This window comes from Anarhichas minor, unplaced genomic scaffold (assembly GCF_050575085.1).
Source record: "Anarhichas minor isolate MPS153535 unplaced genomic scaffold, ASM5057508v1 ptg000017l, whole genome shotgun sequence".
Classification (NCBI taxonomy): domain Eukaryota; kingdom Metazoa; phylum Chordata; class Actinopteri; order Perciformes; family Anarhichadidae; genus Anarhichas; species Anarhichas minor.
Window position 1 is genome coordinate 18224326 of NW_027466463.1, and position 25106 is coordinate 18249431.

At 40.3% G+C, this 25106-nt stretch overlaps 5 protein-coding genes across 5 annotated transcripts; 1 reads left to right on the forward strand and 4 right to left on the reverse strand.

Annotated features, from left to right (window-relative positions):
* Positions 1 to 2002: 2002 nt before the first annotated feature.
* Positions 2003 to 7046, reverse strand: LOC142951905 (inactive all-trans-retinol 13,14-reductase). The gene is made up of 11 exons (XM_076093781.1): positions 6890 to 7046; positions 5538 to 5720; positions 4875 to 5116; positions 4598 to 4793; positions 4098 to 4295; positions 3878 to 3997; positions 3657 to 3795; positions 3247 to 3356; positions 2865 to 3031; positions 2505 to 2664; positions 2003 to 2172 (listed from the first exon to the last, which is right to left on the reverse strand). Exons 1-11 carry the CDS (start codon positions 7044 to 7046, stop codon positions 2003 to 2005), a joined length of 1842 nt encoding a protein of 613 aa, XP_075949896.1.
* Positions 7047 to 9107: 2061 nt separating this feature from the next.
* Positions 9108 to 9547, reverse strand: gngt2b (guanine nucleotide binding protein (G protein), gamma transducing activity polypeptide 2b). Its single transcript, XM_076092723.1, has 2 exons — positions 9464 to 9547; positions 9108 to 9236 (listed from the first exon to the last, which is right to left on the reverse strand). Exons 1-2 carry the CDS (start codon positions 9545 to 9547, stop codon positions 9108 to 9110), a joined length of 213 nt encoding a protein of 70 aa, XP_075948838.1.
* A 3069-nt stretch (positions 9548 to 12616) lies between these two features.
* Positions 12617 to 15451, forward strand: tmem101 (transmembrane protein 101). The gene is made up of 4 exons (XM_076094061.1): positions 12617 to 12791; positions 13512 to 13692; positions 14154 to 14300; positions 14695 to 15451. Exons 1-4 carry the CDS (start codon positions 12661 to 12663, stop codon positions 15001 to 15003), a joined length of 768 nt encoding a protein of 255 aa, XP_075950176.1. The 5' UTR covers positions 12617 to 12660; the 3' UTR covers positions 15004 to 15451.
* LOC142952065 (uncharacterized) lies at positions 14964 to 19352 on the reverse strand. The gene is made up of 2 exons (XM_076094060.1): positions 18093 to 19352; positions 14964 to 17232 (listed from the first exon to the last, which is right to left on the reverse strand). The coding sequence occupies exons 1-2, from the start codon at positions 18387 to 18389 to the stop codon at positions 16459 to 16461; spliced, it is 1071 nt and encodes a 356-aa protein (XP_075950175.1). The 5' UTR covers positions 18390 to 19352; the 3' UTR covers positions 14964 to 16458.
* A 132-nt stretch (positions 19353 to 19484) lies between these two features.
* lsm12b (LSM12 homolog b) lies at positions 19485 to 24527 on the reverse strand. Its single transcript, XM_076094062.1, has 5 exons — positions 24364 to 24527; positions 22305 to 22438; positions 21606 to 21715; positions 20992 to 21118; positions 19485 to 20125 (listed from the first exon to the last, which is right to left on the reverse strand). Exons 1-5 carry the CDS (start codon positions 24488 to 24490, stop codon positions 20033 to 20035), a joined length of 591 nt encoding a protein of 196 aa, XP_075950177.1. The 5' UTR covers positions 24491 to 24527; the 3' UTR covers positions 19485 to 20032.
* Positions 24528 to 25106: the final 579 nt, after the last annotated feature.

The window sequence follows — 25106 nt, forward strand, 5'->3', positions numbered from 1 at the left end:
TAAGGACTAAAAACCAACGTTCGACGTGTCACGTTTGACATCACAGAGGTAAACATGTTGTGGTAGTTAATTATTTTGTTTCTTATTCAGTTCCTCTTTCAAACTCTCAAACCAGAGTCACCAGGTGATTGTTGGAACAGTGGAATGACTAACAACGACGGTTTTGATGAGTTGTATTTTGTTTTTGTTCATTTCAAACCGGACAGTTACATTTTCACAGAATATGAAGTGTTTTTTATGACAATCAGCGCTGTAAAACGACTGTTCTCTTACTGGAGTCTGGTGGCTTTGAGGAGAGCATAGTGATTTAATGTTTTGTACGATAATAAATTATGATAATTTTCAAAATCCCTGTCGATTTTGTTATATATTCGCATCAATAGTCACATAGCATCACACCGGAAAAGGTGCGAAAATTAGCATTTCCAAAGTTCATTATAATCCATCCAATAGACGTTTCACTAAAAAGTTCCCCTCATGGTGGCGCCAGAGGAAAAGTCAGGGGATCAGTAAAGTCACGAGGATTCATCCTCTGGGGACCTTGAATTTCATGAGAATCTATTCAAAAGTCGTTGAGATATTTCAGTCTGGACCAAAGTGGTGGACTAACCAACCAGTCCACATTGCCCTCCCTACAGCCGCAGCACTAGCGTGGCTAAAAGAGGGAGGGTTCACTTTATTTCAGAGCTCAAAGGGCAGGTGGGTATGTTTATAGCTCTGTGAGTCAGTCGGAGCACAGCATAGGAAAGTAAGAGTCTGTGGATGTGGATTTATTTCTGGTGAAGTACTGCGCTTTATCATGCCACGGTAATTACATGTTGTGGCCTATACTGAACTTCAAGCCAGGCAAAAGTCAACATAATTAACTCCTCTCCCTACCATTTTGCAAGTTCCTTGAACTTGCCTCTTTTTGTTTTGTTCACAAGTACTGAGGAGGGAAAAGTGTAGCAGTAGCAACTTGCACACCAGAGCATGTCTTGCAGCAGGGAGAGCTTTTCCCTGGGTTTGCACAGCAGAGGGATGGAGGTTAAGAGAGCGAGAGAGCCACTGGCATCCCACCGGCTGGCTGGACAGAAGGGGCATTCTTCTCCTCGGATCCCCCCGGTCGTCTCCTGCAGACCACAGTTTGTCAGCCAATGTGCCCTCCGTTTACTGAGGAAATGTTCACTTAGTGCAGGAAGTCTGAGGTTTCCCCCCCGTACGTTTGATTTCAGCAGTTACCCAAACAACACTTGGGTTATAAGAGAGGTCAGAACAACATAGGTGGGAACTAAAAAACCCAGAGGGGACTTACAGTCTCAGTTCACCAGTGTGTGATGTATAAACAGCAAAGATAATCTCCCATCATACTTGATTATTCTGGATAGATTGATTTAATCACACAATCAAATCTACACATTAAGGCTTTTAGTTGTTTTCAAAATTATTTCCTGTTTAATTCAAGTATCTTAATTTCTTAATTGTTTTAAGTATTTAACATCTTCTATCATCTTTCTGTAACTTTTACAGTTTTAAGCACATTACAAGTTTAATGTTTTGAGCATTTGGATAGACAGAGTGTGAATTTTCATTTGGTTTATCAAGTTTATTCAACAATATTTATTTATTTATGTACAACACAAAATAAGAATGTGCATTTTGTATGATGCAAAAACAAACCTGTGTGACAGTAAAACGATATAAAGTAAAATAAACTCGAGGTACATAGATCACATAACCAGCTAAATGTTACAAAATATAATCCAAAAATACAGACTTTTTACCAGCAGTCTCTGTGTACTTTATACTGCTAGTTTAATCGAGTATGTAGATCACCAGACAGGAATACTTGATTATTCTGGATTGGAGTTAGTATGTGTGGACTTAATAATATTATTATATACAATATGTCTGGGACTCGCTGCTGGTGTTTTCCTTTAAGCTTCCCACAACATTCAAGGGTCCTTTAGCACCTGGTTTGTGCCGTTTCACTATTGTCCTGCAGGGGAAGTACAGAGCACTCTCACTGCAGTTTCTTGTTAGCCAGCTGGGCCAACTCTCTGGCTTTCCTCTTCTTCAGCTTCTTCTTGAGGAGGAGCAAGTCGATGTAGACGATGTGATCCAACACTGCGGAGGCGCAGAGGAGTCCGCCATGCAGAGCGCCTGCTATTCCACAGCTGAACACGTCTTGACCTGGAACAGACACACAAATACACCCTCACAAATACACCCTGCTGGATGAGACACGTCTATCTAGTCTGGATTCAAAACACCGTCTGTGTTTCCCCTCTAGATAATGTTTTCTTCACAAACTTTAATTCCTTCTGCTTTGTGACTTTCTTACAATTTTCTGTAGAGGTAAATTAAGTTTGTTGAGAAGAAACTCAACATTTCAAAGCATCAAAGAGTCAATCGGGCATGTTGAGACATTTCTGTGCCCGTGAAAACTTCACTCAATCACAAAACACAAAGAATTGACTGTGTTTTTTTGAACATGAAAGTGTGGGACAAGTAACTTTTCATACCTGAGATGTAGAGGTTTTTGACGGGGGTGTTGCACCTATTCCTCGCCACATTCTCGGCATGGAAACGCTCGAGGTTGTGCTCGGCAGAGTACATGGCTCCACGCTGGGAGCCCAGATAGTGCATGTTGGTCAGCGGGGTCGCCACGTCCTGGAAAACCAACTGAAAAACGAGTCATACAAGTATTACAATGCAGTCAACACGTATGAAATAAAATCATTGACAACCTACAGTAACTCTGGACATGCTTTCACGGCTATAAATAAGTCTTTTTGATGTTTTATATCAGTTAAATATACATGCACAGATAACAAACAAGCACATATGCATAGACGTTTATGACAGAAAATGACCGGTCCTACCTTGTCTTTGATTTTAGGGAACAAAGTGCAGGCCCAGTCAAAGAGGTTCTTGGCAAACCTCATTTTGTAGTTGTGGTATTCATCGCCCCTTTTGCGCACTGTAGTGTCCTTCCATTCCTCAAACCATTCATACTTCACCATCGTGAGTATTGTCATGCAACATTTACCTGTGAACATGGAAGAAGAAAAGACATCACACCTGATGTGTATGGACTCAGACGTGGTATTTTGTACGAGATCATATCCAATTTGTGAGATTTTCTAGTAGCAGTACATCTTTAAAAATGTCTCTTTATCTTTTAATTCAAGCACACTGCTTTCTTTCTTTTGGACATCGTTTCCTGTCGCAACTAATATTTTCAACAGTAGTGGGTGTTTCTACCTGGGTGTCTGATTTTGGCTTCTGGGTCTTTGGCAGATGGCATTGTGATGAACATCATGGGAATATTATCCGGTGCTTCCTCTTTGCTCAATGCAAAGAAGTCCTCCATCCTAAAAAACAACAACAAAATAACATATGTAAATGTGAAAATTCAGGTCTGGGCAGTTTATCAGCAGTGTGGCCATGCATAAAATAATTCTTCAACTTAACTTGGCAATTACATCAGCCACATGCAGTAATATACAGTATGTTTAATGTACAGAAGCTACACTTTCTTTTGGAAGTTGATGTTCCTGGAGGAAACCGACACTGAGAAGATAGTTTATTGTGTTACTACTTCTTATACAACAGCGCCCCCTTGTGTTGATTAAATATTGGTGTTCATTGGGTTGGCTGCTCTGCAGACTTACGACTTGTCCATATCGTTGTTTTTGAACAGCCAGAAGTTGGTGGACTCGAGACCCAACTCCTCTTCAGTGCCATCAAAGCCAGAGAAGACCAAGAATGATCCTCTGCCATGTTTCATCATCTTCAGTCTTTCCTGAATATCTACAAGTTTACAGACACTTTTAAATGTCGTCCTTATTTTCACAACAAAAACTATTTTGGTAATAAGTTATGTGTTGCTCACCTGTCTTCATGTGAATCTCAGGGGGAAGAAGTTTCTGGAAGGTGGTGAAGATGCCACAGTTTGAAACAATCACAGGTGCGTGAACCTCCACTTCCTCCTGACCTTTCCTCACTTTCACACCTGTCACGTGGCACACAAAGGAAGTATTCAGTCAGCTACCTGTAGAGTACGTCCCCCTTTAACAAGTAAAAAAGAAAATGGAGCTGGAATCATTTCTCACCATAAGCGGCTCCGTTTTCATTAACCAGGATCTGGGAGACGGGAGCTCTGACCAGGCAGTTTCCTCCATGTTTCTGAATGGTGCGGATGATGTGGAAGGCGATCTCGCTGGCACCACCTTTAGGGTAGTAGGCGCCTCGTTTGTAGTGATGAATCAGGAGGGCATTGATCAGGACGCTGGAGTCCTTTGGAGGCACGCCTAAATGTACACAGAGCAAAGCATTGGTTATTACTTTGTGGTAATTATTTCTTTATAATAATATCTTCATTTTAGGCCCAACTGGGACCGCCATCCAGTTACAAGTCCACTCATTAAGTTATATATTGTATACATCATTAACCCAACATCAGGACTTATAATCGCAAAGACTCATACTTAATGTCATCGACAAATCATTTAAAAGAACAAAAAAGTGCAGATGCTTTTGAGACTCATTTTGGACCAAATCTCTGAAGTTTTCTTTTTACTCATTTCTTTTAAACTTATTTTTGAGAACCCACCATAGAAAAGATAAGAAAAGATGACGTGGAGGTCCTTGTTGCTGGTCAGGGTGTTCACCAAGTCCGTTGCACATGTGCCAGTGAGACGGAAGACCGGGGTGACGAGGTTTCCGATGCCTGACTTCAGCAGGAACAAAGACACCCACTGCGGGATCAGCTTCAGAGTGGCCAGGTAGTGAGTCTTCTTAGCTGAGATCTGTTGGGACACAGAGGATGTTTGGAATTCATGTTTTGGACAGACTACGCACTGAAATATGTGTCCAGTATCTAACGGTACCTTCATGATTTTGAAGAATGTCTCGATGGCCTCTGTGTCGTCAGGGAATTGCTTCATCAGATGGGCTTTCATCTCGGTTTTGCCGGAGAAGATGGTGTACTCTCGTTTCTCGTCGCCCAGGCCGATCTGGATGGTGTCGACGTGTTGCTTTAGCTCCTGGAACTCCAGCTGGCCCTCGGAGATCTGGTCGAAGGCGATGCGCAGCAGACTGTTCTCGTGGACTTGACCGATGTAGTGAAGGCCTGGTGAAGAAAGACCGGGAAACAGGAACATGGTGTTACTTCAGTCACACCTGACATGTGCAATGTTGTTCACATTTTATAGGATCCTGCATACATGTACATGAACACAAATGTCTCATTAAGACATTGCTAAAATATAATTTGTATGTGAGTGCTTTGATTTGGAGCCAAAAGCCAAAGTGGAGGTGCCTGCAGGGCCTTTATGGCTGGAAGTTATTGGCTCCACAAAATGTCTCAATCCCCAAAGTCCCTCTGAAAATAGTTTAAAGGTTATGTGTTTGCTGTCTTTATAGACTCTGTCATAAGTGTTTAAAAGAAAAAAGTTATTTTTTCTTTGATCTAAGTGCCTCAACTAGACTTGCTTTTCTTTATATGATAAGTGAACAAATGTGTCAATCACATAAATTGCAGGCAGTCTTACCAACATCAAACTCGAAGCCTTTCTCTATGTATGTGTGGCAGCAGCCTCCCGCCTGGTCGTGTTGCTCCAGCACCAGGACTTTCTTCCCCGCTTTGGCCAGTGTGGCTCCAGCTGTGAGCCCTCCAATACCGCTCCCGATGACGATGACATCCAGGTTCTGGGGCACTTTGTCAAGGTTGAAACCTGGACGGAAACACACGGAGCGAATGTTAACATGGTAACAATTTATCTTTGTAGTTAAGACGGGTTGAACAAAGATCTGTTGTAAATGTTATCATGCTGAAATAGCATGCATAATTGGGTTGCATAATACAGTTTGAAGGTTGCACTTCATACCTCTCCTGTCATAAACACTTCTATCTGTGTTCTCTTGGTAATAAACGATAGATTAGGCGGCAAATATAATCTCTTGGTCCATAATCTAATTAAGATAAAACCTACAGGTGAAAAACAATTACTGTACTAAACTCTGAGTTATGACACAGAAAACAGGTCTTTTAGATAGCTGTACCAGCACACCTCAGCAGCTGTAAGAACTGCAGTGAACTAATTGTATATGCATTGTCCTTTTTTAAATATATTTTGTGGCCTACTTTATAGATCCTTTTGAAGTTTTCTAAATTATAAGGTCTATAATCAGATGATTGGTTGATTTCTGTGACAGCGGAGATTATAAACGCATCAGTGATTTATGCACAGATATGAATCAGACTTTTGTTCCATGAAATTCTTAATTCTCTCACAGAAGCACTAAGTAATCATATTTTATTTTAATTATGAGTTCACTCATTGTCATTTTTGCTGGCTGAGGTTGTCCATTTCTGCCATAAAAGTATAGAAACCCCATATCAACATGTAAGTGGATCATTTTTATTTATCCAACAGAATTAAAGCAGAGCATATTTTGTCATTTTAATTTTACATTTCACATTTTTTTCATGTGCATTCTCCTCCAGGGAGTTTACAGTCAAGTCATACGATAACATATTAGTATAATGTTTTAAACATTGAATGTATTTTATCTTTGAGCTAATCAAGTGAACACCACCTAAATTAAGAATATGTTGTTCTCAGTTGTGAAACAGAACCATATACTCAATGTCATCGATAACGTCTTTCCCAATTCATTGTCTGTGGAGCAGTTCCACACTTTATACTTGAAGGCATCACAAATGTAAGTTTTAGCATTCTAGTTTTGGGATTTGGTAGAGAGTTGATCATGTTCAGTAATATTTCTTAGACAGTTGGAATAACATATGAATTTTTAAACCTTTAACTGGTATAAGATCAGCTTGACAGTGGTGATAAGTTGCGATGTTGCATACAAGCATCTCTAACTGTAATCATTTTACCTTGCTTGATGACTTTGTCCCGCTTCTTCTGATCAAACTCTCGAGGTCCAGGTGGTCTCACTGACTCCAGCGAGAAAGGGCTCGGTTTCCCAAACAGGTACCAGTACGTGCCACCGGCCCAAATAACCAACCACACTAAGAAAACCAAGAGCCACATCGTGGAGACAATGAAATCACTGTTTCTGTTAGCGTGTTCACAGCAGCAGTGACAGGTTTTTACTCTGCACTTCTCTCCTTATGAGGCTCTTTTTACTTATGCCGAGGGCCGAAGGTCTGGAGATAAAAGCAATAAAGATAAAGTGGTGAAAGACACATTTTTCTTGCGATGACAGTGCAAATATACGAAAAGCAAATAATGGGCACTTTTCTTAGTTATTGATTTCCCTTGTCTTTAAATAAATTCTACAAAAAGTGCTGAAAGAGATGCACTATTCCATAAACACACATTGAGTAAGGAATCTGCATAATATTTTGAAAAATCAATGGTTTTGCAGTAAACAAATTCACACAGTTAAAACACTTCTGAGGGTTATAACACGTTTTGTTTTCGTCCTGTATGTTGTCATGTCATTCCAAAGAGAGGAAACTTGCATTGATTTGACACATCCACAATTACTCTTATCTGATAAGACAATTAAGACTGCGGACACACCCTAGACTTTAAACATGCGGTGTCAAAGTGTATGTCTTTACAACGATGCAGCTGAGGGAAATCACAGACTTTATAATTTTAGGTTCAATAAAGACAGAGTTGGTGTTTTTTTTTTAAAGACGCAAGAAACTTCGCAACTTAGTATATAACTAAGCTGTTATGTTGGCCCCACTTTATTTTAAATTCAGACAGACAAAGGAAAAACCACACAATTTTATTTAAATGCCCCATTTTAGTTCCTGGTCTTTAGATATCATGACCGGAAACTAATTCATAGACCTCTGTGATTCTTTTCTTATTTGAGAATGTTTATATCTGAATATATAGATTATTTTTTTGCCATAAAATTCAATCAAACACATTTCTGACATAGTGGATTGGTTTAATCAGTTATGGTATGTGATCAGTGTTATTTATAGTATTGTCATTGGGTACTTAAAAGGGCACTCTGCACATTTAACTTTATAATAATATATGATATTATGAAATAAAATAAAAATAGATGCAACAGAAGCAAAGAAACATTCCTCTTCCTCGTGAAAACCATAGACTGTACATAAGAATTGGACGTAGTCACAATGACGGTTTTGAAACTTTGAGTTTGTCATTTTTGCCATCGCCATCTTGGTTTTTCGCAGCTAGAATAAGACATTTTTCGACGTTCAACATGTTATAATTAATTTTCATGAACTAAGCTCCTTAACTGAAGCGGGAAGTTTAAAGCTTAGAGGTTGTTTTGACAATGAAGTAAAATACTGATATATCACCGATGTCCTCCAAATGATAAGTAACCATAAAAAGGTAACTATCTTGAAGACAGTTGTGCAAAGGTGCTGATATGTGCTGCCTATGGTCATTGGACAGAAACAGCTTCAATGCAGCATGTTTGTTTATTGCAATCTTAGAAATGAAACCTTTACATTACAAAAGCTACGTTCATATAGTTGTATTTGTTGTTACGGAGATTGAAAATGGCACTAATTGGATGGAGAGCCCGAAATGGAAGCCGGCATGAAGCCGCTGGAATGAGCTTAAAGACGCTGATACAGGAAGCAGCTCTGTGTCGACAGTGTGACCGACTGTGAGGAGAAATCCTATTAAGAATTAGACTAAGCAGTAGCTGCACGACTCCTGTGACGTTGTTCCGCCTTCTACAGCAACAGAGTTAAATGTCATGTTAACAAATGATGACCGACCAATATCCAGTCAACCCTATTTAACATTAACCAATATGATATAATGAGATGAAAGTGCAGTTAGGAGTGCAATAAAAGTGAGATATCCTAATGTGCATGTCATTAGAAGAAGAGAAGCCAGGTCAGGTCAAAGCTTTGTACAGCTATTTGCATTTAATTACAAATTGGCAAAGAAACATTTTCATATCAACAGGTACATACAGTAATCCGGTGATGGAAAAGGGTCTTTCTCCTGGTAGCAATAACCTTTACAGATCTCAGTGTTCCTACTACTGTACATTTTTACCCACAAGAATTCCACAGGGATGAAAACAGCGATGTAACCGGCTCTCATAAAAAACAGTTTGACTATTCCCTGCGTGTCTTTGTGCTATGTTACTACGCAGCCTCCCTTGTCTCCCTTGTAGGGGTTCTTGTCATCTGCAACGCCCTTTATCAGCGGATCGTTTGGTACCAGCGCCTCGACATAAGAGACCGTTTCTGCACAGCTTGCAGCCAGCTGTTGTTGAGAGGAAAGATGGAGACAAATGTAAGCTCAACAAAGATTTCAATTTGCATGCTACAAATTCATTCAGCATTTATCTCCCCTAATTTGTTTTCCCACATTGTTTTAACACGAAAGCTTTTGGTAGCTACAATTAGAGATGATATTGGACAGAATCCTAACAATCGAAGGCAAGAAAAGGTATTTTTAAAAATAATTTTTTAAAGAGGTAATTTACTTACCGGTGCCCTAGTTGTGCTAACTTCCTTCTTCAACTGGTCCAGCTCCATCTTCAAGATTTCCTTATCTGACATATCCCGAGCCATCCTGACTGTAAGAGGAAATCAAGATCAAAATGTTAAAATAAAAAATATATATAGTTTCTTTAGGTTATTCTCTTCAAATCCTTTGACAAAATGAATGTAAATCCATCATAGACAAACATCTCAATCATCAATCGTTACCTGTTAGATGGTGGGATCCCCAAAAATGTGAGAAATGTGTTGGCTCCTAAGAGCTCATCGACTGTATGCGTCCCTGTAGTCCGGTCGCTTCTTCACACTGACTCATCCCTTCTGTCCCACTGCTCTTCATCCCAGCTGATCCCTGCTGCTGGCTTTAAGGGAGAGGTCGGCAAAGGATTGGACCTGATGGCACCAATCCCCCCTGATGAGATTAAACAATCAGGAGCCGTAACCTCTGAACAGGAAGGAGGAAGGTAAGGGATCCTTATAGACCTGCAGGTCAGGTGGAGAAAGTGGGACATAGAAAACAATAGACGTGTCATCTTCACATCATCTGTTTCTAACTGTGTGTACTCAACTTCACATCTGCCTCTCGAGCAAACGATGGATGTCACCTAACTTCCTTCTTTTAAAAGTGAAGAGCTGATTCTTGATCCAAAGCAGATCAGAAATCAATTGTGTGATCTCACTCTGAACAAAGCCCTTGTATTAGAAAGCTCTGGGTCCTTATGTCTCCTCTGAGGAACATGTGAGCAGTATGCTGGTTAGCATTCAGCCTTTAGATTTATAGAAAGTTATGGCTCTCATCGCTGTATTCTGTATCAAACAGTGGGTTGGCCTTCTCTTTACATTTGAAAAGACCAGCATTTGTTGTTTATTTCTTCATAATGGGCTTCTCCAAGACTTGTCCTTATATTATTGGCGCCCTTATTTACAGTTATTATTCTGATACTTGGACTCAAAGTCGCACTTTAGTCGCACACACTTGAGACCTGATTTGGACGTCTGGGTTTGAGAGGCTACAGGATACTTATGTTAAATTGTTAAATTACAGAGTCTGTCAACAGTGTAATTAAACATTATGCCGAATAATGTTACCAATATTTTCCTGTTACCCTGAGAAATGTGCAGCCTCTTGAGGCAAGCTTTGTCCTGCTGGGCTCTTATAAACTTTGACTTAAACAGTTTTGTTTCTCAATTACTTTTCACTGATACTTTAAATATGATATCATTAGCTAAGTCAGACATTTGACTCGGCTTTAACGGCGGTAACACTTCATCGTTGTATACATCATGAGCACTGGGCCTTGTGCTAAGAGGAAGGAGGCCAAGTCTTCACCATTGATTTGATTTTATACTTTAATCTGGGACTCCATCTAATCAGTTGCGACGTCATTCTAATAAACAAAATGTGGACGCGTAGAAGGCTACCATCTAGTGACACTGACGTTTTTACTGAATGTGTCTTTAAAGACACTACCCTTCCTGTTTACAACCAGGGTTTGGGAAACAAAACTGCATAGATGCATATATGTTTGTTTAGTAAAGTTTGCATTATTCTGTATTCTTTTAATACTGAGAATATTTTTAATTTCTTGTGATTGTTTGTGGGCAGATTGTTGATCCTGAATTCAAATTCACTGGCATTTTTTTGGTCCTTTAAAGTACCCATAAATGTAAATGTAAATGTAAATTATTAAATTATAGCGTCCTTATACTGTATTCTATTTCATTGTATATACTGTGCATTTTTGTTGTTTTATCTTATATATTCTATATTCTGATATTTAATTTGTCCTACTCTGTTATTCTATTGTATATATTGTGCATTTTTTAATACTTAATATTTTTGGTTACTCTGTTACTTTGCTTCTTGGTGTGTCTTGCTGCTGTAACATACAAATTTCCCCCTGGCGATGAATAAAGTACATATCTATCTATCTATCTATCTACATTATATGTTAGCACACCTAACCCCACCTCTCACTTAATGTAACCAGGGATAGGCTGCAGCATCCAGCCTTACATAGAAATAACAGGTTTAGTTAATGGATGGATGGAGGCTTGTTGGGCTGAAAAAAAGCTTGTTGATACAAACAGAAATCTCACAGATCCAGTGAAAGTGAAGTGAAGCCATTCAAACTATTGTTTCTGGAGCTGAAGCTAAAGCTTTTATGAATAAATGTTGTTGCTGTGTGAAACTAGTCCCACCACTCTGTGCTACTCACCTCCAACTGACATTTCATCTGAGACATGGCAAGCTACTGATCCTGAACTAAACCTTCAGCAGGACTCTCAATAAGCCATTTTCAGGATCTGGGTTAGTCTCATCTACTAAAGATTAACGCGAGACACGTCACTGTGGATCAACAGCACTGTGATCACCTGATGAAATACTCCCCTCCCCTATTTGTCTGTCCTATTTCAGTTCCATACTTTGAATCACTTTCATTGTGGCTTTAAATAATGAAGTAGTCGTTCAACAAAAACATTTCAAATATTCTCTGGTTCAGCGCTTAAATGTTCATATTTAAGGGACAGTGTGAGCTTTAGTGGCATCTAGTGGTGAGGTTGCAGAATTACTAGGGATACATGACTAAATGATTGCTTTTAAAAACACATATAGAACTTTAAAAACAAATTAATACAGAACAGGATTGGAAGTTATTTATGATTTAGATACAACAAAAGAGTTTCTAGAGCAGCGACAGTAATGTTTACAACAACAAGTCACGATATAACGTCATTAATAAGTTGATTTATTAACTATTAATTAGCAAACATCACAATACTGTCTCTCTGTTTGTACCATAGACTTATATAAGAAGTTTCTACCGATTTCTACCAATATCTACGCATGCAAATTGCCCGCCGAGTACTTCCTGGAGCTATCTGAAGTCTACATGAATCACGTGACAATCCAGCATTTCCAACTTCCGTTAACGCGACTCTCTCTTTAAACGGCTCCGGCACCAATGAACGAATCTATCCGGTCCACTTGGTTCCATCAGCCAATAGGAAGACGTGTTTGCACTAGAACAGAATCTCTTTTCAAAATAAGAGCATCTGCATATGAATTACAGCCACGTTCTATTCGAATAGAAAGACGTGTGCTTTTATTTCGAAAATTGTGTGTATTTTGGCCGGAAGTTCTTTTTGACTAACGTATAGTTGGCGGATAGATAGCAGCAGCAATGGCAGCTCCCAGCAGGAAGCAGACTTTAAGGTTTCTCAGCCAGTTGGGAGCGTTTATTTTGACCCGGTTCGGGTTTTGGAACTGCTTCAGCATGTTGATGCTGTTTGCTGAACGAGCGGACTCTAAAAGGTAAGAAGAGTGAGCGAATAGAGCCCTGGGAAATAGCTAATGCTAACTAACGAGCTAGCTAACGGCAACCTCAAGCAAAATGTTTAAGCCATATGGAGCTGTTTAAATTATAATTATATGTTATATTTTGCCTGGTCTGTAATTTTCTGACTGCTGTTGGTAATGCTAAAGGTGGCTTCAATCTATTTTGTACACTGGGCGTGTATTGTTTCAGTCAGCGGTTGGCTGGTCTTTACATTTGGACTACCACACCCCTCTCTGAATTATCCTGTAATTACTTTGTCATACTTGGCTGCCTCTTTCATTTGGGTTATTTTCCCTCTCTGTTAAAATAGGTGCAAGAGTGTTTTAGTTGGTGTTGTGCTGAAAGGGTCCACTTACAATAAGTAATATTTGGATTTATGTTGTTTATTAATTGGGTGTTTTCACTTGAATATGTGCTGCTTACAGCTTCATGAATGTGAAATTATTTTTTTTCAAAGGCAAAAACTAATAATCTCACACAACAGCTCAAAAATCCTTTTATTCTTGTAGACTTGACACTTATTTTGGGTCGTTGCTGCAGAAGCATTTCACTGCAATGTACAGCTTGTGTTCTGACTACCTCTTTGCGATACACAATAAATACATATGCAATACGTTATGAGGCAAGCAATAATGATAAAGCAGTCGCTGTATAAATTACATATTTAACCTCTTTTCATTCATTGTCATCTCCAGGAAGCCGGACATCCATGTACCATACCTGTATGTGGACATGGGGGCTGCAGTGCTCTGCGCCAGCTTCATGTCCTTTGGGGTGAAGAGGAGGTGGTTTGCAATGGCCGCTGCCGTACAACTGGCCGTCAGCACGTACGCATCTTATGTTGGAGAACAGGTGTACTACGGGGACTGGCTTAAGGTGAGTCACCTTCTGTGGTTTACAGTAACAACGCTGAGGTTCACTAAGTTACCTGTGTGCAGCCTTCTGATAACAATACTCGGGTATCGTTATACACTTTAAATAATGGGACTCGTGGATTATGTTTCCATTTGTCCTTCATTAAGTATAAGCTCAGCATAAACCTCGGCTACACAAGCTAAAACAAAAGCTGTCTGTATGTAGTTGCTGTTGAACTCAGTTTGCCATGAATCTTAAAATCTGGCAAATTGTTGCTGCTCTAGAAATATCATTTAGTCTAGTTCTATTATTCAATTCTAACCCAGTTCTGAAAAGGAACCAGGCTGACATTGGAGATGTTAGCTGTGTGTATAACTCTATAAACATGGTCGGTGAAACACTGGTTTTGTTATAGATTGACGTTGTAGCGTAAACGTGAGTTATTACGTGGTTATTACAGCCTGAACGTTGTTGCCCTGCAGGTACGGATGTATTCCAGAGCGCTGGCCATTATTGGAGGCTTTCTGGTCCTGGCCAGCGGGGCGGGGGAGGTGTACAGGCAGAAACCTCGCAGCAGATCCCTGCAGTCTACGGGACAAGTCTTCCTGGGAGTTTACCTCATCTGCATGGTAAGACCCACGTCACTTTTATTCTTTTTTTTTATTTGGATGTGGACAGACTCAGTAAGACACTCTGACACTTCACACTGCTGAGGTACCGAAGCTCATTTCTCATTATCTTCTGACATTTTAATCATTTTTAATCCTAATCAAGAAAGTAATTGGTAGATGAATTGATAATAAGTATTAGTTGCAGCCATTGTCTTAACAAGACAATTTAAAGGCTTTCTAAGTTTGGATTCACTGAGTCCGACCAAGATTATTGTCTGTATCTTCTTGTGATCACTACATGGAGACCTACTTAAGATCAATATGTACAAACCACATACAGTCAGACTGTACACACCAAAACCTGTTTTCAGTGTCCCGTTAAATAACGCAGTACCACTTTCCCCCCCACTAGGTGTACTCCCTCCAGCACAGCAAAGAGGACCAGCAGGCCTATCTGAACCACATCGTGGGAGGAGAGATCACCCTGATGCTGCTGGAGGTGCTGTTTGGGGTGCTGGCTCTGGCCTTCCTCTCTGGCTACTACGTCCGCCTGGCCGCGCAGATCCTGGCCACCACCCTGCCTCTGGTGATCCTGCTCATTGACGGCAATCTGGGCTACTGGCACCACACTCGCAAGGTGGAGTTCTGGAACCAGATGAAGCTGATCGGACATAACGTGGGCATCTTCGGCGCCGTGCTGATCCTGGCCACTGACGGTTGAACCCTTTGGGCTCTCACAGACAGATTTTTACAGACCGAGGTGTCTTCCGCAGGATGCGGTTGTCGGCCTTTTGCGCCAGAGCCTGACTTTGTACTCAAAGCTGCCGTCGCTCGGTGACTTCTCAGGATTCAAACACTCCAGACTGAGACTGTTGGATGTAAGCGCCGTCGATTGTCTTTGCGCACCAGATGGTATCTTTGCTTTTGCAAGAAAAAGAAGGAATAAAAACACAAGCTTCCTTTTTTTTCTCAATTCAATTATTTATTCAGATTCATGTTTACATTTTTGTCTCCATTATGCTCTGAAACATGACACTAATGTTGAGTATTGGTACTGTATATCTACAGAGAATATACCTTCTACTCCAAAAAGCATAGTCTTAAATGGTATAATAATACTGCACAGTATATGGTTTAAATCATTTGCAAATAAAGTACTTAAAATTGAACTCGTGTGAATTTCTCTCAATTTACCAGATCATTTACAGTTCATAAACAATGACGTTCATAAGTGAGCGCTCGCAGCGATGGAAGTACAGCGGAGTGCAGTAGCTTCTCAAGCTATGCAAGAGCATTGACCACCAAAGATCACAAATGCGACTTAAACAAATGGACTTTCCTGATCAGTGTGCTATTAGAGTGGGTAGAAAACATCAGTAAGTGGCCCAATATTTAGTGGTCAGATATATACATGTATTTGGTGGAGAAACCGGAAAGATATTACAAGCATTCACATGACTAGATGCTTACGACTACGTTATCTGTGGTCATGTCAGAACGTCATATACCACGACAGACTGAGTTTTGAGTTTGAGTTTTGAAACATACTATACTATGACTTTTCATCACTATATTTGACATACTATACTCTGACTGATGTTAAACTATGACTTTTTGTCATATGTCTAAAAAAGTCATAGTATAGCGTGTTGAAAAAAGTAAAAAAAAAAGTAATTAAAAAGTGAAAGTATAGTATGTCGAAAGGTTAGTCATAGTATAGCATATCCCAAATATAGTATGTCGAAATAAAAGTCATAGTATAGTATTTTGGATAGAGTCATAGTAAAGTCTTATAAAGTCATAGTATAGCGTGTCATCGGCTTTGTTCAGACATCTGGTCCCCTGGTGCGTTGGGTTTAGAGGGTATACATAGAGGCAACTTCTACAAGACATCGCCCTCCTGAAGCTCAAGTCTGCATGTGTGATTGCATTATAGGGAACAAGATTGTGTTTCTAGCTCTTGTGTATTACTTATATTACACTGTAATACACTTTGTATTGGGCTAGTCACTCAATTCATTCTCGTGCTTCGAAAGAAAGCTTTAAAGGTGATCTAAATATAAAACTAAAGTCAGACCATGTGAATGAAATGTGACAGTGTGGTTGACTACAACCTATTATGAAACAACGTGTTGGTATTACCAGGCCACTCCTGGCCATGAATAAAACATCTTCTTCATCTTTCTTGTCTCTCTGAGTCTGTATCACTTGCAGTTCGTTTGTTCTTGCTGTGGTTGTGCTCTGCTTTGATCAGGGTACCAATCACAGCCAGCATCACGGTGATGGTGATGACGAGCACCGATGCCGTCTCAGCGATACACAGCTGGCTGTCCAGCGACGCCAGGAGGCTCCCGGCTTGCTGAAGAGGAGCGTGGCACACGATGTCCTTGTAGTCGTCCACGTGCAGATGTCGAACGTGACGGATCTTGCTGAAGACGCGCTGCAGCTCGCAGTCGCAGGTCCAGGGGTTGAAGGACATCTGGAGGTGGGTGGAGGTGGTCTGGAGCTTCAGGAAGGTCTTGAACCTGATGTGCTCCAGCTGGTTCCCCTTGAGACCAAACAGTGTCAGACTCCGCAAAGGAGCAAGAGCTTGTGTCTCGATCAGTGAGATGTTGTTGTGGCTGAGCAGCAGCACCTCCAGTCGCTGCTGCCTGCTCAACACACCATCTTTCAGCACGTTCAGCCCGTTTCCCGTCAGGTTGAGGAGGCTCAGTCGAGACAGGCGGCTGAAAGCCCCGACGTCCATCGCCCGGATGCGGTTGTAACTGAGGTCCAGCTTCCTCAGGCTTTCAAAATCACCCAGTGAGGTGGAGTCCAGGTGCTGCAGCAGGTTGTGGTCCAGCTGGAGCTCCTGGAGGGAGGACAGCCTCTGGGAGAAGTCCTGAGGGAGCCAACGCAGCCGGTTAAAACTCAAGTCCAGCCTCTCCAGAAACTGCAGCGACGACAGACACTGAAAAGCAGAATCAGGACAGAATATAAGCAAAACACTGGTGGAATGTAACTAAGTGAATCACTCTAGTACCGTTTGAGGTAATCGGACTTTGAGGACTTACTATTATATGCTACTTTATACTAATTTCAGAGGAAAATATTGTACTTTCTACCCAACAAGATATTTTTCACAGTAGAGCAGAAACAATTAATAAATAATCAATTTTGATAATGATAAATGTTTGTCATTCATCAAAGAAATGCTAATATTAGCTTCTCAATGGTGATGATTAGCTGCTTTTGACATCTTCCTAAATTACAAATCTTTGGTTTCATTATGTTTTTCCCCTTTTTTGAAACTACCGTCTAACATTTAGTAGACAAAATGTCTCATCGATGATTCGAAAAATAATCAATGCTTACTAGATAATGAAAATAATAATTTATTGCAGTTTAAAGCGTTGGTTAAGTTATTTTGTATGTTAAGATTTCACATAGAAATATCGACTTAACTTAATTATAAAACGTTTTATTTAATATAGATTAAACTTCTAGTATATAAAGTATTATTAGCAGTATTTATTAGTTTCAGCTCCACAAGCTGCAACATTAAACACATTAATGAACCAATAAAAACTAAATTAAAGTCATGAAATAGTAACGTAATAGTAATGTAAAACTTATATGGGCCATTTTTCTGTATTGTGACTGCTTTCACTGTTGGAATTTTAAGTAAATTTAGCTCACACTGATTACATTGTATTTATTCTTTAGTAGTATTTAATTACTATTACTTTTAATTAAGTAATGCACCACCACTGGTCTATAATAAAGTATTAGGTGCAGAATAAAACTCAATGCAGTTCCTATTTTGGGTACCTGTGGCTGCAGAGTCTGGATGCTGCTGTTGGACATCAGGAGGATCTTCAGAGACCACAGCCCCACGAAGGATCTGGTGTGTACCTCAGTCAGCCGGTTCCCACTCAGGTCCAGCAGCCAGATGCCGTGGGGGACATTGGGAGGGACCCGGACCAGACCACGAGACCGGCAGTCCACCAGGTCGGAGGGTTCGTCGCACAGGCAGTGGCTGGGACACAGCTTGAGGCCCAACACGGCGTCCAGCAGAGGAGGCAGCAGAATCATCACAGCGAGCATTGTGCAGCCACTGACGGGCATCTTGCGTTATACAGCCCGATATTGATGTCATTTCACTAAATTCTCTGACCAGATTTTGGATATTCCCGATTAGAGAGGGATTATGGGCTTAAACAGATAATCACAAAACGTAACCATATCTGGGGAGCAAACCTGGTCTACGTTGGATCCTTTCCTAAAATAAGGATTTACATCTGCTCCTCTATTTGGATGCATGATGCCGTTTTTATTTATTTAATGGAAGCAGTTACTTTGTCTTGATGTTTCACCACATTACATGTTGGTGAGGGAATCGAGCTTCATCATTTACAATGTAAAAACAACACAAGATGTATTGTGTTTGCAGCACTGTGGCTCATTAGGCAAAGATATAATTCTAATGATCAATCAATAGTTTTAGAACAGCCTCTAAAATGTGAACATTTGCATGTTTTCACTACAGAAAAAAATGAATATTTGGGGGGTTTGTCAAACAAAACGAGACATTTTAAGAAAGTACTTTAAACTATTTTTCTGAACAAACCAATTACTCAAGAAAATAATCTGAAGATTTTTTGATATTGACAATAATCTTCCAGATTTACTATAGTCGAGTTACCAGTGAACAACCAACCACCATCAAACCACACCAGCCCACCTGAAATCTACCTGTAACTCCACCCAAAAGCATAGAAATCAGTTTTTAAGGAAGTATTGTCCACACAAATCAAGCTCCAAGAGCCGTATTAAGTTAACCTTGTAAACGTTTAAATAAAGATTTCACGCCAAGAGGACAGCAGTGAATGTCATCAAGCAGCTTTGGAGAAGCCAGAGGATTAAGACACTTAATAATTAACTTGTTACAGCATTGGCTTCAGTTCCCTGTCACTACATGGAAGCATTACTCAGGCTTCTGAACAACCTGTGAGAAGAAACCTGAGCATGAAGACCTCATCTGCTCAAAAATGTGGACAATGTGTCGGCCGGATCCGCCACCATGAGGACAAATCACAAACATGTCAGTGACACACATTCTACCCTTGGTTATGCCCCCTGACATGAATACTTGCAGAATATGTGAAGTTTAAATCATTTTTTTTAAGCGAGTCCTTCAAAAAGTGGTTGAAAATGACCATATTACAGTCAGAATTTTTGTTACTTTTATTTTAGAAAATGTCCTTAAAGTGTGGCGTTTCAAGTCACATTTTGTTTAAAATACAGAAAATACAGACAGTAGAACATGGATACAGCAAAAAAGGAAACAATGACAGAAAATAAAGCTAACAAGCCTTTCTGACTGCTCTAGTTTTCTCTTTTTGAAATGGAACTGAAGGCAAAGGAAGGAGGGCGGAAAAAGAAAAGGCTTCAGGGACAAGAGGGGGAAGAGGAAGAGGAGATGGGGGGGGGGGGGGGGGGGGGGGGGGAATGAGACGAGTTAGTTAAGGAAAACTATGGTTGCTTTATGGTTCATGTTTAAATTATTCTTTATAAAGTCTAATTTAAGATTTAATCTTTCCTCTTTCTTTTTTGTCTTTTTCTTTTAATGGTATTTAGATCTTCTGGATCCAGGGCCCTCAGCGCTCCTCCTTGTGGTCTCCGACTCAGGACAAGGAATGCCGACTTCGTCTGGCAGTGGGAACAAAACCACCCGCGTCGCCTTCGCCGGTCGACCCAACGCTGCCAACTCAAGAAGATAAAGTGGAGTCCTTCTGTGTTTGCTGTGCTTGTGAACGTTGCATGGACTTCTGACTTTCTACGTCTCTAAAATGTTTCTCAACCTGCAAGAACGAAACCACAGCATTAAAAAAAAAACTGACATTTTCAACCCTAAAAACACATCTCATGCCGTCATTGTACAGATCTGGTCTCTAAATAATCACAACGCTGTATAAAGTACTAACAGGTTATGAAGGTACAACCTGGTCTTCAAATAACTTACACATGGTGGGACGATAACTGTCGTATTTAAAAATGAAATCATATGTTAATACACATATGATAATGTCAAAATATTGCCATATCGTTATTGTGAATTATTTTGGCCACAATGGTGCAGTGAAAATTGGATATCGTGACGGTGGTGGTGGGCAGTAATGGAAGTGTTTAGTTGTATTCTTTCATTCGATCAGGCAGGACTTTAAATAATCTCTCCAGCTCTCTTGTTTCATTCACAACTACTTCTGTCCCTTCTCATGTGCACAACATAATGCAACACTACATATTCAGTTACATGGAGAGCCGGCAGCAGCAGGTAGGACAGTGAATCAGCAGCTGATGCTGGGGTGAATTTCTATTGAACCTTTTCATGGCTTCTAAGTGTTGGCAGGGACAAAACAATGCTTTACTATTACATGTAGCCACAGGAAGTCATGCGAGATATGTTTATTATGTTTTAACTTTCAGGGCTTCAGACTGGGACCGAAATTATCGCATATGCGCTAATTTTGTATTTTTGAGTGTGTAGGTTACAATTTCACGTGAAAGCATAAATCAAGAAAATGTACTGTAAGCATAAAAGTAAAACAAATAGACTTAAGTTCTTCTTCTTAATGCAGTGACATGTAAGATGTAATGTTGAAGCTGGCTGTCTGGCTACAGTCGTGTACTGCGTGTGAAATATCGTAGCGACATGAAGCATACTTACTATTTTGCGTACATGACTTAAAGCGCTTCCCTCTTTGCCTTTGCAGTTCTCAACCTGGTAAGGCGGCGAGATAACGACGTCGTCCATCACCATAATGTTCTTCTCCTGCCATTTACAGTCTTTGATGCTGCGAAGAGAAGCAAACATCATCGATTAAACAATTATATATTCTAACAACATTCATTCCGTTGGTCAAATTGTGTGTTAAATGTGACTTTCTAGCTGGATTGACAGCATAAAGGTCTTTGTTTAAGTTTTCTTTTAAATTTTTTTTTTGTTTAGACTTTGTTGTAGTCTCGGGATGAGCTGACTCTGAACCCGGGTCAATCGGGTCAGGGTCCCGCTCTATTGCGGACTCACTACCAGCTCTAATCACATGGTGAATCATAGTCACTGAAGGAATAAGATCAGCTTTAAGCCCTTTGCTCAGAAAAGGTACGAGGTCTCTATCAGAAATGTAATCTATGCGTGACGGGGTCAGGTGAAGTTAGCCAAATACAGATGGAATAAAATACTTGAATATCAGCACAATTTCATCCTAGTTATCTATAACACACATGTACGGATGCTTCTGATCACTGTAGAACGTTGAGCAGCTGGTGTGAAGTTCTTACGTTTTGTGAATAGTCTGGAATAGCTGTTGGCCCTCCACAGAAACCCCAGCACTGATTGCATAGGCTTGGGACAGCTTGTCCTCCTTTTCTGACCGTGCTCGATTGGCAAGCTGCGAAAAGATCACAAAAGACATTTTAAACATTATTTAACAGCTTTGAACCAGGATCAGCTTTATATCTTTAACTGGAATAAGAACAGGACGGTTTCAAAACGTGTCTTCTGAGATGTTTTGCATAATCAATAAAGGAAATCTTGCTCACAATACTTTGCTCCACAGGAGAGACTCTAGATGACATTTTATAAATCTAATTTCCATTCAAAACAAAGTTGTCTTTCTCTTTACATTTCACTTTTACAGATTTGCCTACAAATGATTTGAATGTAGGAACACGGAGAGCATCACATCAGAGCTCAGCAAAACCTGACTAGAGTAAAAAAAACACACAAGGCGTAATCTACACAAAAACATGAATTATTTTTGCAATACAAAAAGATCCATCAATAAGAATGTAATTTTTATACAGGCTGTGTCCCCGGGCTCCTCAGCAGTTCATATTTCTAGACCAAATAGGTCACCACAAGCTGAATATGCAGTAAACGGCATTTACTTTCAGTTCATTTTCATCCTCACATTCACTTATAATACACAACTTCTGACCCACTTATCAACACACGTAACAGACAAAATAAAGACTTACCTTGCTAACATTCAGTGATGCTAGTGGGGGTGGAGTCTCAGTGCGGTCATTAATTATGTCCACATCTGAAACGTAGGCTAAGTTGATCAGGATGACGTCGTTGAGGTTCGGCTTACCACTGGAGGAAGCACATTCTGGGAAAGAACTAAAGTCAAGGCAACGCAACTTCATGACGAGGACACAGAACGAGTATTAAGAGCTGAACACCATCAGTTAAGACCGCACAGAGGAGCTTATGATACAGAGAACACTGGCCGACTAACACCGAGAGGTGGTGCCAGTTACAGAGGAAGTGCTGCCACCTATAGTTATGATGGATGAATGAATGAATTGTAAGAAAGGCCTTAGAATTGTACAGCTAATGCACATACATACAGCAGCACAGAAAGTGTTCACTTCTTGATTTTCTTTGCTGAAAAGCCCACTAAATGAATCCTCTTTTGAGTCAATTACCCACTGACTGTCTTATTTTACAAAATGCCTGATTATTGATATAAACTCAGACATAGCATCTTGAGCTTTAAGCGCACTAGTCAAATTAAGTCCTTAATTTTCCCAGAATGAAATGTCTGAGTGAAAAACAAGTTATGTACAGAAATACACACACACACACACAATATAAAAGACTGTCGCAGAATTATCTTAACACATTTGTGGTTTCCCCGTCAGTAATACAGAACAGGTGTCAGACTTGTCACTGTGATTCTGATGCACAGCAGGCTTTCCTCATATTTTAGTTAAATCTGCAAGATATTGCATAATTTTTTTTAAAAGTGCTCTTTAATTTTTAAATATTAAAAGACACAAGGCAGGTCAGAATTTGACCTGTTAGCACTGTGACAGCATGATGACCTAAGTAGTAAACTTAAATTACTCAAACTTTCAGTATCGGTCTGATGTTTAGTTTCATTTTGAGCTACAGCATTAGATTAAATCCAAGCCCTGAAAAAGAAAGCTTCATGTACATTTTCTACCGCACTGCCTGACTCAAGATGGCTTTACTGAAAACCAAATGTGACTGAGATATTAATTCAGTTTATGTTGGATGAAGTGTCAAACAAACCAAAAAGGCCTGTGATGCCAACTGTCAAACCTCCGCTCTGTATTAATAACTTCATTCATTTTTTGGGTGCTACACAGCTTGGGCGTGTTGTCGTTAACTAAACCACAACACATAAATTAATACAAATCATCAGCTGATCCAGCATGCCACCAAGTTACATAATGTGCATTACACACACACACCTATGAAAAGGGTGTAGACATGCTCATCGGCAAGCTAACGTTGGTGGTAATGAACTCACTGCTAGCGGTGACACTTGAATTTTGTTGAAATGAAACAAATCTGTGGAATATTTCACCCAATAATAACAACAATGTCACCAGAATCGGATGAGACGCGGGGGAAAAAGCCCTGCTGATAAGCTCGGGAATGCTAATAGCATTAATTGAGCTAATAGTAGCGGCAGTGTGTAGTTGACCGACAGATAGCATGTTAGCCGAAGCTAACACACAACTTCATTGTAGCGTTGGAAGGGAACACTCTGTGTCCGTTTTCAACTGCCGTTTGAAAATCAACCGTTAGTATCAACGGCAAAAAATGTCATCACAAACTATTTGGTGGTGTGAATAGAGGGGGCACGCGAGCCGGCGCGAGGTATCGCCGAATGTCAGTTAGCTTAGCAACGGTTGGTGCCTGTTGAGAGCAAACAGCCATGATGCCTTTACTAGAGGGTTCGTTGCCAGATAGTGATCCATGTTGGAGGTCTGGTAATACAATGAGTGGATCCACAACACATGCTCTTTCCTAGCAGATAACGTGAAGCCGCGGGACGACCCGGTCACATATATAATGTCTTCAATATATACAAAGAGGATTGGCGACTATCTTCTGAATTAAAGTATTTTAAACGGACAAAGATATGTAACTCGGCTACCACCAATTACGCCTGCGCGGATCACTATTCGACACATTTTTCGGTTACCCCTACAGGCCCTTGCGAGCCAGGCAGGCCAGCCAAGCAAACCGTCCCGTAGCTCGAAACAAACGAAAGGATACTCAGAGTTAACATCTTGGACTGGTAGTCAAACGCGACCACTTCTCCTTGCAGACGTTGGCCCAAGCAGGTGAGGCAAGAGACATGGCTCCCGACGCTGAAATACTCCCCCGGTCCAGGAGCCGCCATCTTCTCCGCCAGGAAACCGGAGCGCCTGCCTTACGTAAAACGACGCGATGTCGTATGAGACGAAACCATGGGCGTGTCGAAGTATTACGTCGCGTCGTGGTCATTTTACTCCAATACGACGAACACAATCATAATTTAATCTATGTAACATAATGTTTCATCATTAAATCTTCCACTTAACGCTTTAATTGTTGATAACATGTAAATGTAATTAAATTAATCGAAATATAAAGCTGTGGCTTTGTCTCCCATTCAACAACTGGAGATACGGCGGTACTGCTAGCTTCTTCTTCTTCTTCTTCTTCTTTTAGGTTTATTGGCGGTTGGCAAACAATGAATTGGTGCATTACCGCCACCAACTGGTATGGATCAGGATGCCTTGTACTTATAGTATAAAAAATAAACAAAACAACTGGGTCATATTTTCTTAATAATATTAGTTAGTCTAAGATATATAAATACTACTTGATAACATTCACTTTGATGTATATATAATTCAATTAATCGAAGTATAAAGCTGTGGCTTTGTCTCCCATTAAACACGATTCAACCGCTCTTCATCCTAACAGCTCCCCCTACTGGAGACATGGCGGTACTGCAAGCTTTGCTGCAAAAT

Excerpts from the sequence above, each read along its gene's own strand:
- tmem101 (XM_076094061.1), top strand. The coding sequence starts at position 12,661 with ATGGCAGCTCCCAGCAGGAAGCAGACTTTAAGGTTTCTCAGCCAGTTG. Across the intron at positions 13,693-14,153 it reads ACTACGGGGACTGGCTTAAG|GTACGGATGTATTCCAGAGC; the intron begins GTGAGTCACCTT and ends GTTGCCCTGCAG. Across the intron at positions 14,301-14,694 it reads GAGTTTACCTCATCTGCATG|GTGTACTCCCTCCAGCACAG; the intron begins GTAAGACCCACG and ends CCCCCCCACTAG.
- LOC142951905 (XM_076093781.1), bottom strand. The coding sequence starts at position 7,046 with ATGTGGCTCTTGGTTTTCTTAGTGTGGTTGGTTATTTGGGCCGGTGGC. Across the intron at positions 5,117-5,537 it reads AGGCTTCGAGTTTGATGTTG|GCCTTCACTACATCGGTCAA; the intron begins GTAAGACTGCCT and ends TTTCTTCACCAG. Across the intron at positions 4,296-4,597 it reads CTTTTCTTATCTTTTCTATG|GCGTGCCTCCAAAGGACTCC; the intron begins GTGGGTTCTCAA and ends GTGTACATTTAG.
- lsm12b (XM_076094062.1), bottom strand. The coding sequence starts at position 24,490 with ATGGCGGCTCCTGGACCGGGGGAGTATTTCAGCGTCGGGAGCCATGTC. Across the intron at positions 21,716-22,304 it reads CATCACTGAATGTTAGCAAG|CTTGCCAATCGAGCACGGTC; the intron begins GTAAGTCTTTAT and ends ATCTTTTCGCAG. Across the intron at positions 20,126-20,991 it reads TAAGTCATGTACGCAAAATA|GTTGAGAAACATTTTAGAGA; the intron begins GTAAGTATGCTT and ends TCGTTCTTGCAG.
- LOC142952065 (XM_076094060.1), bottom strand. The coding sequence starts at position 18,389 with ATGCCCGTCAGTGGCTGCACAATGCTCGCTGTGATGATTCTGCTGCCT. Across the intron at positions 17,233-18,092 it reads TCCAGACTCTGCAGCCACAG|TGTCTGTCGTCGCTGCAGTT; the intron begins GTACCCAAAATA and ends TCTGCTTTTCAG.
- gngt2b (XM_076092723.1), bottom strand. The coding sequence starts at position 9,547 with ATGGCTCGGGATATGTCAGATAAGGAAATCTTGAAGATGGAGCTGGAC. Across the intron at positions 9,237-9,463 it reads TTAGCACAACTAGGGCACCG|CTGGCTGCAAGCTGTGCAGA; the intron begins GTAAGTAAATTA and ends TCTCAACAACAG.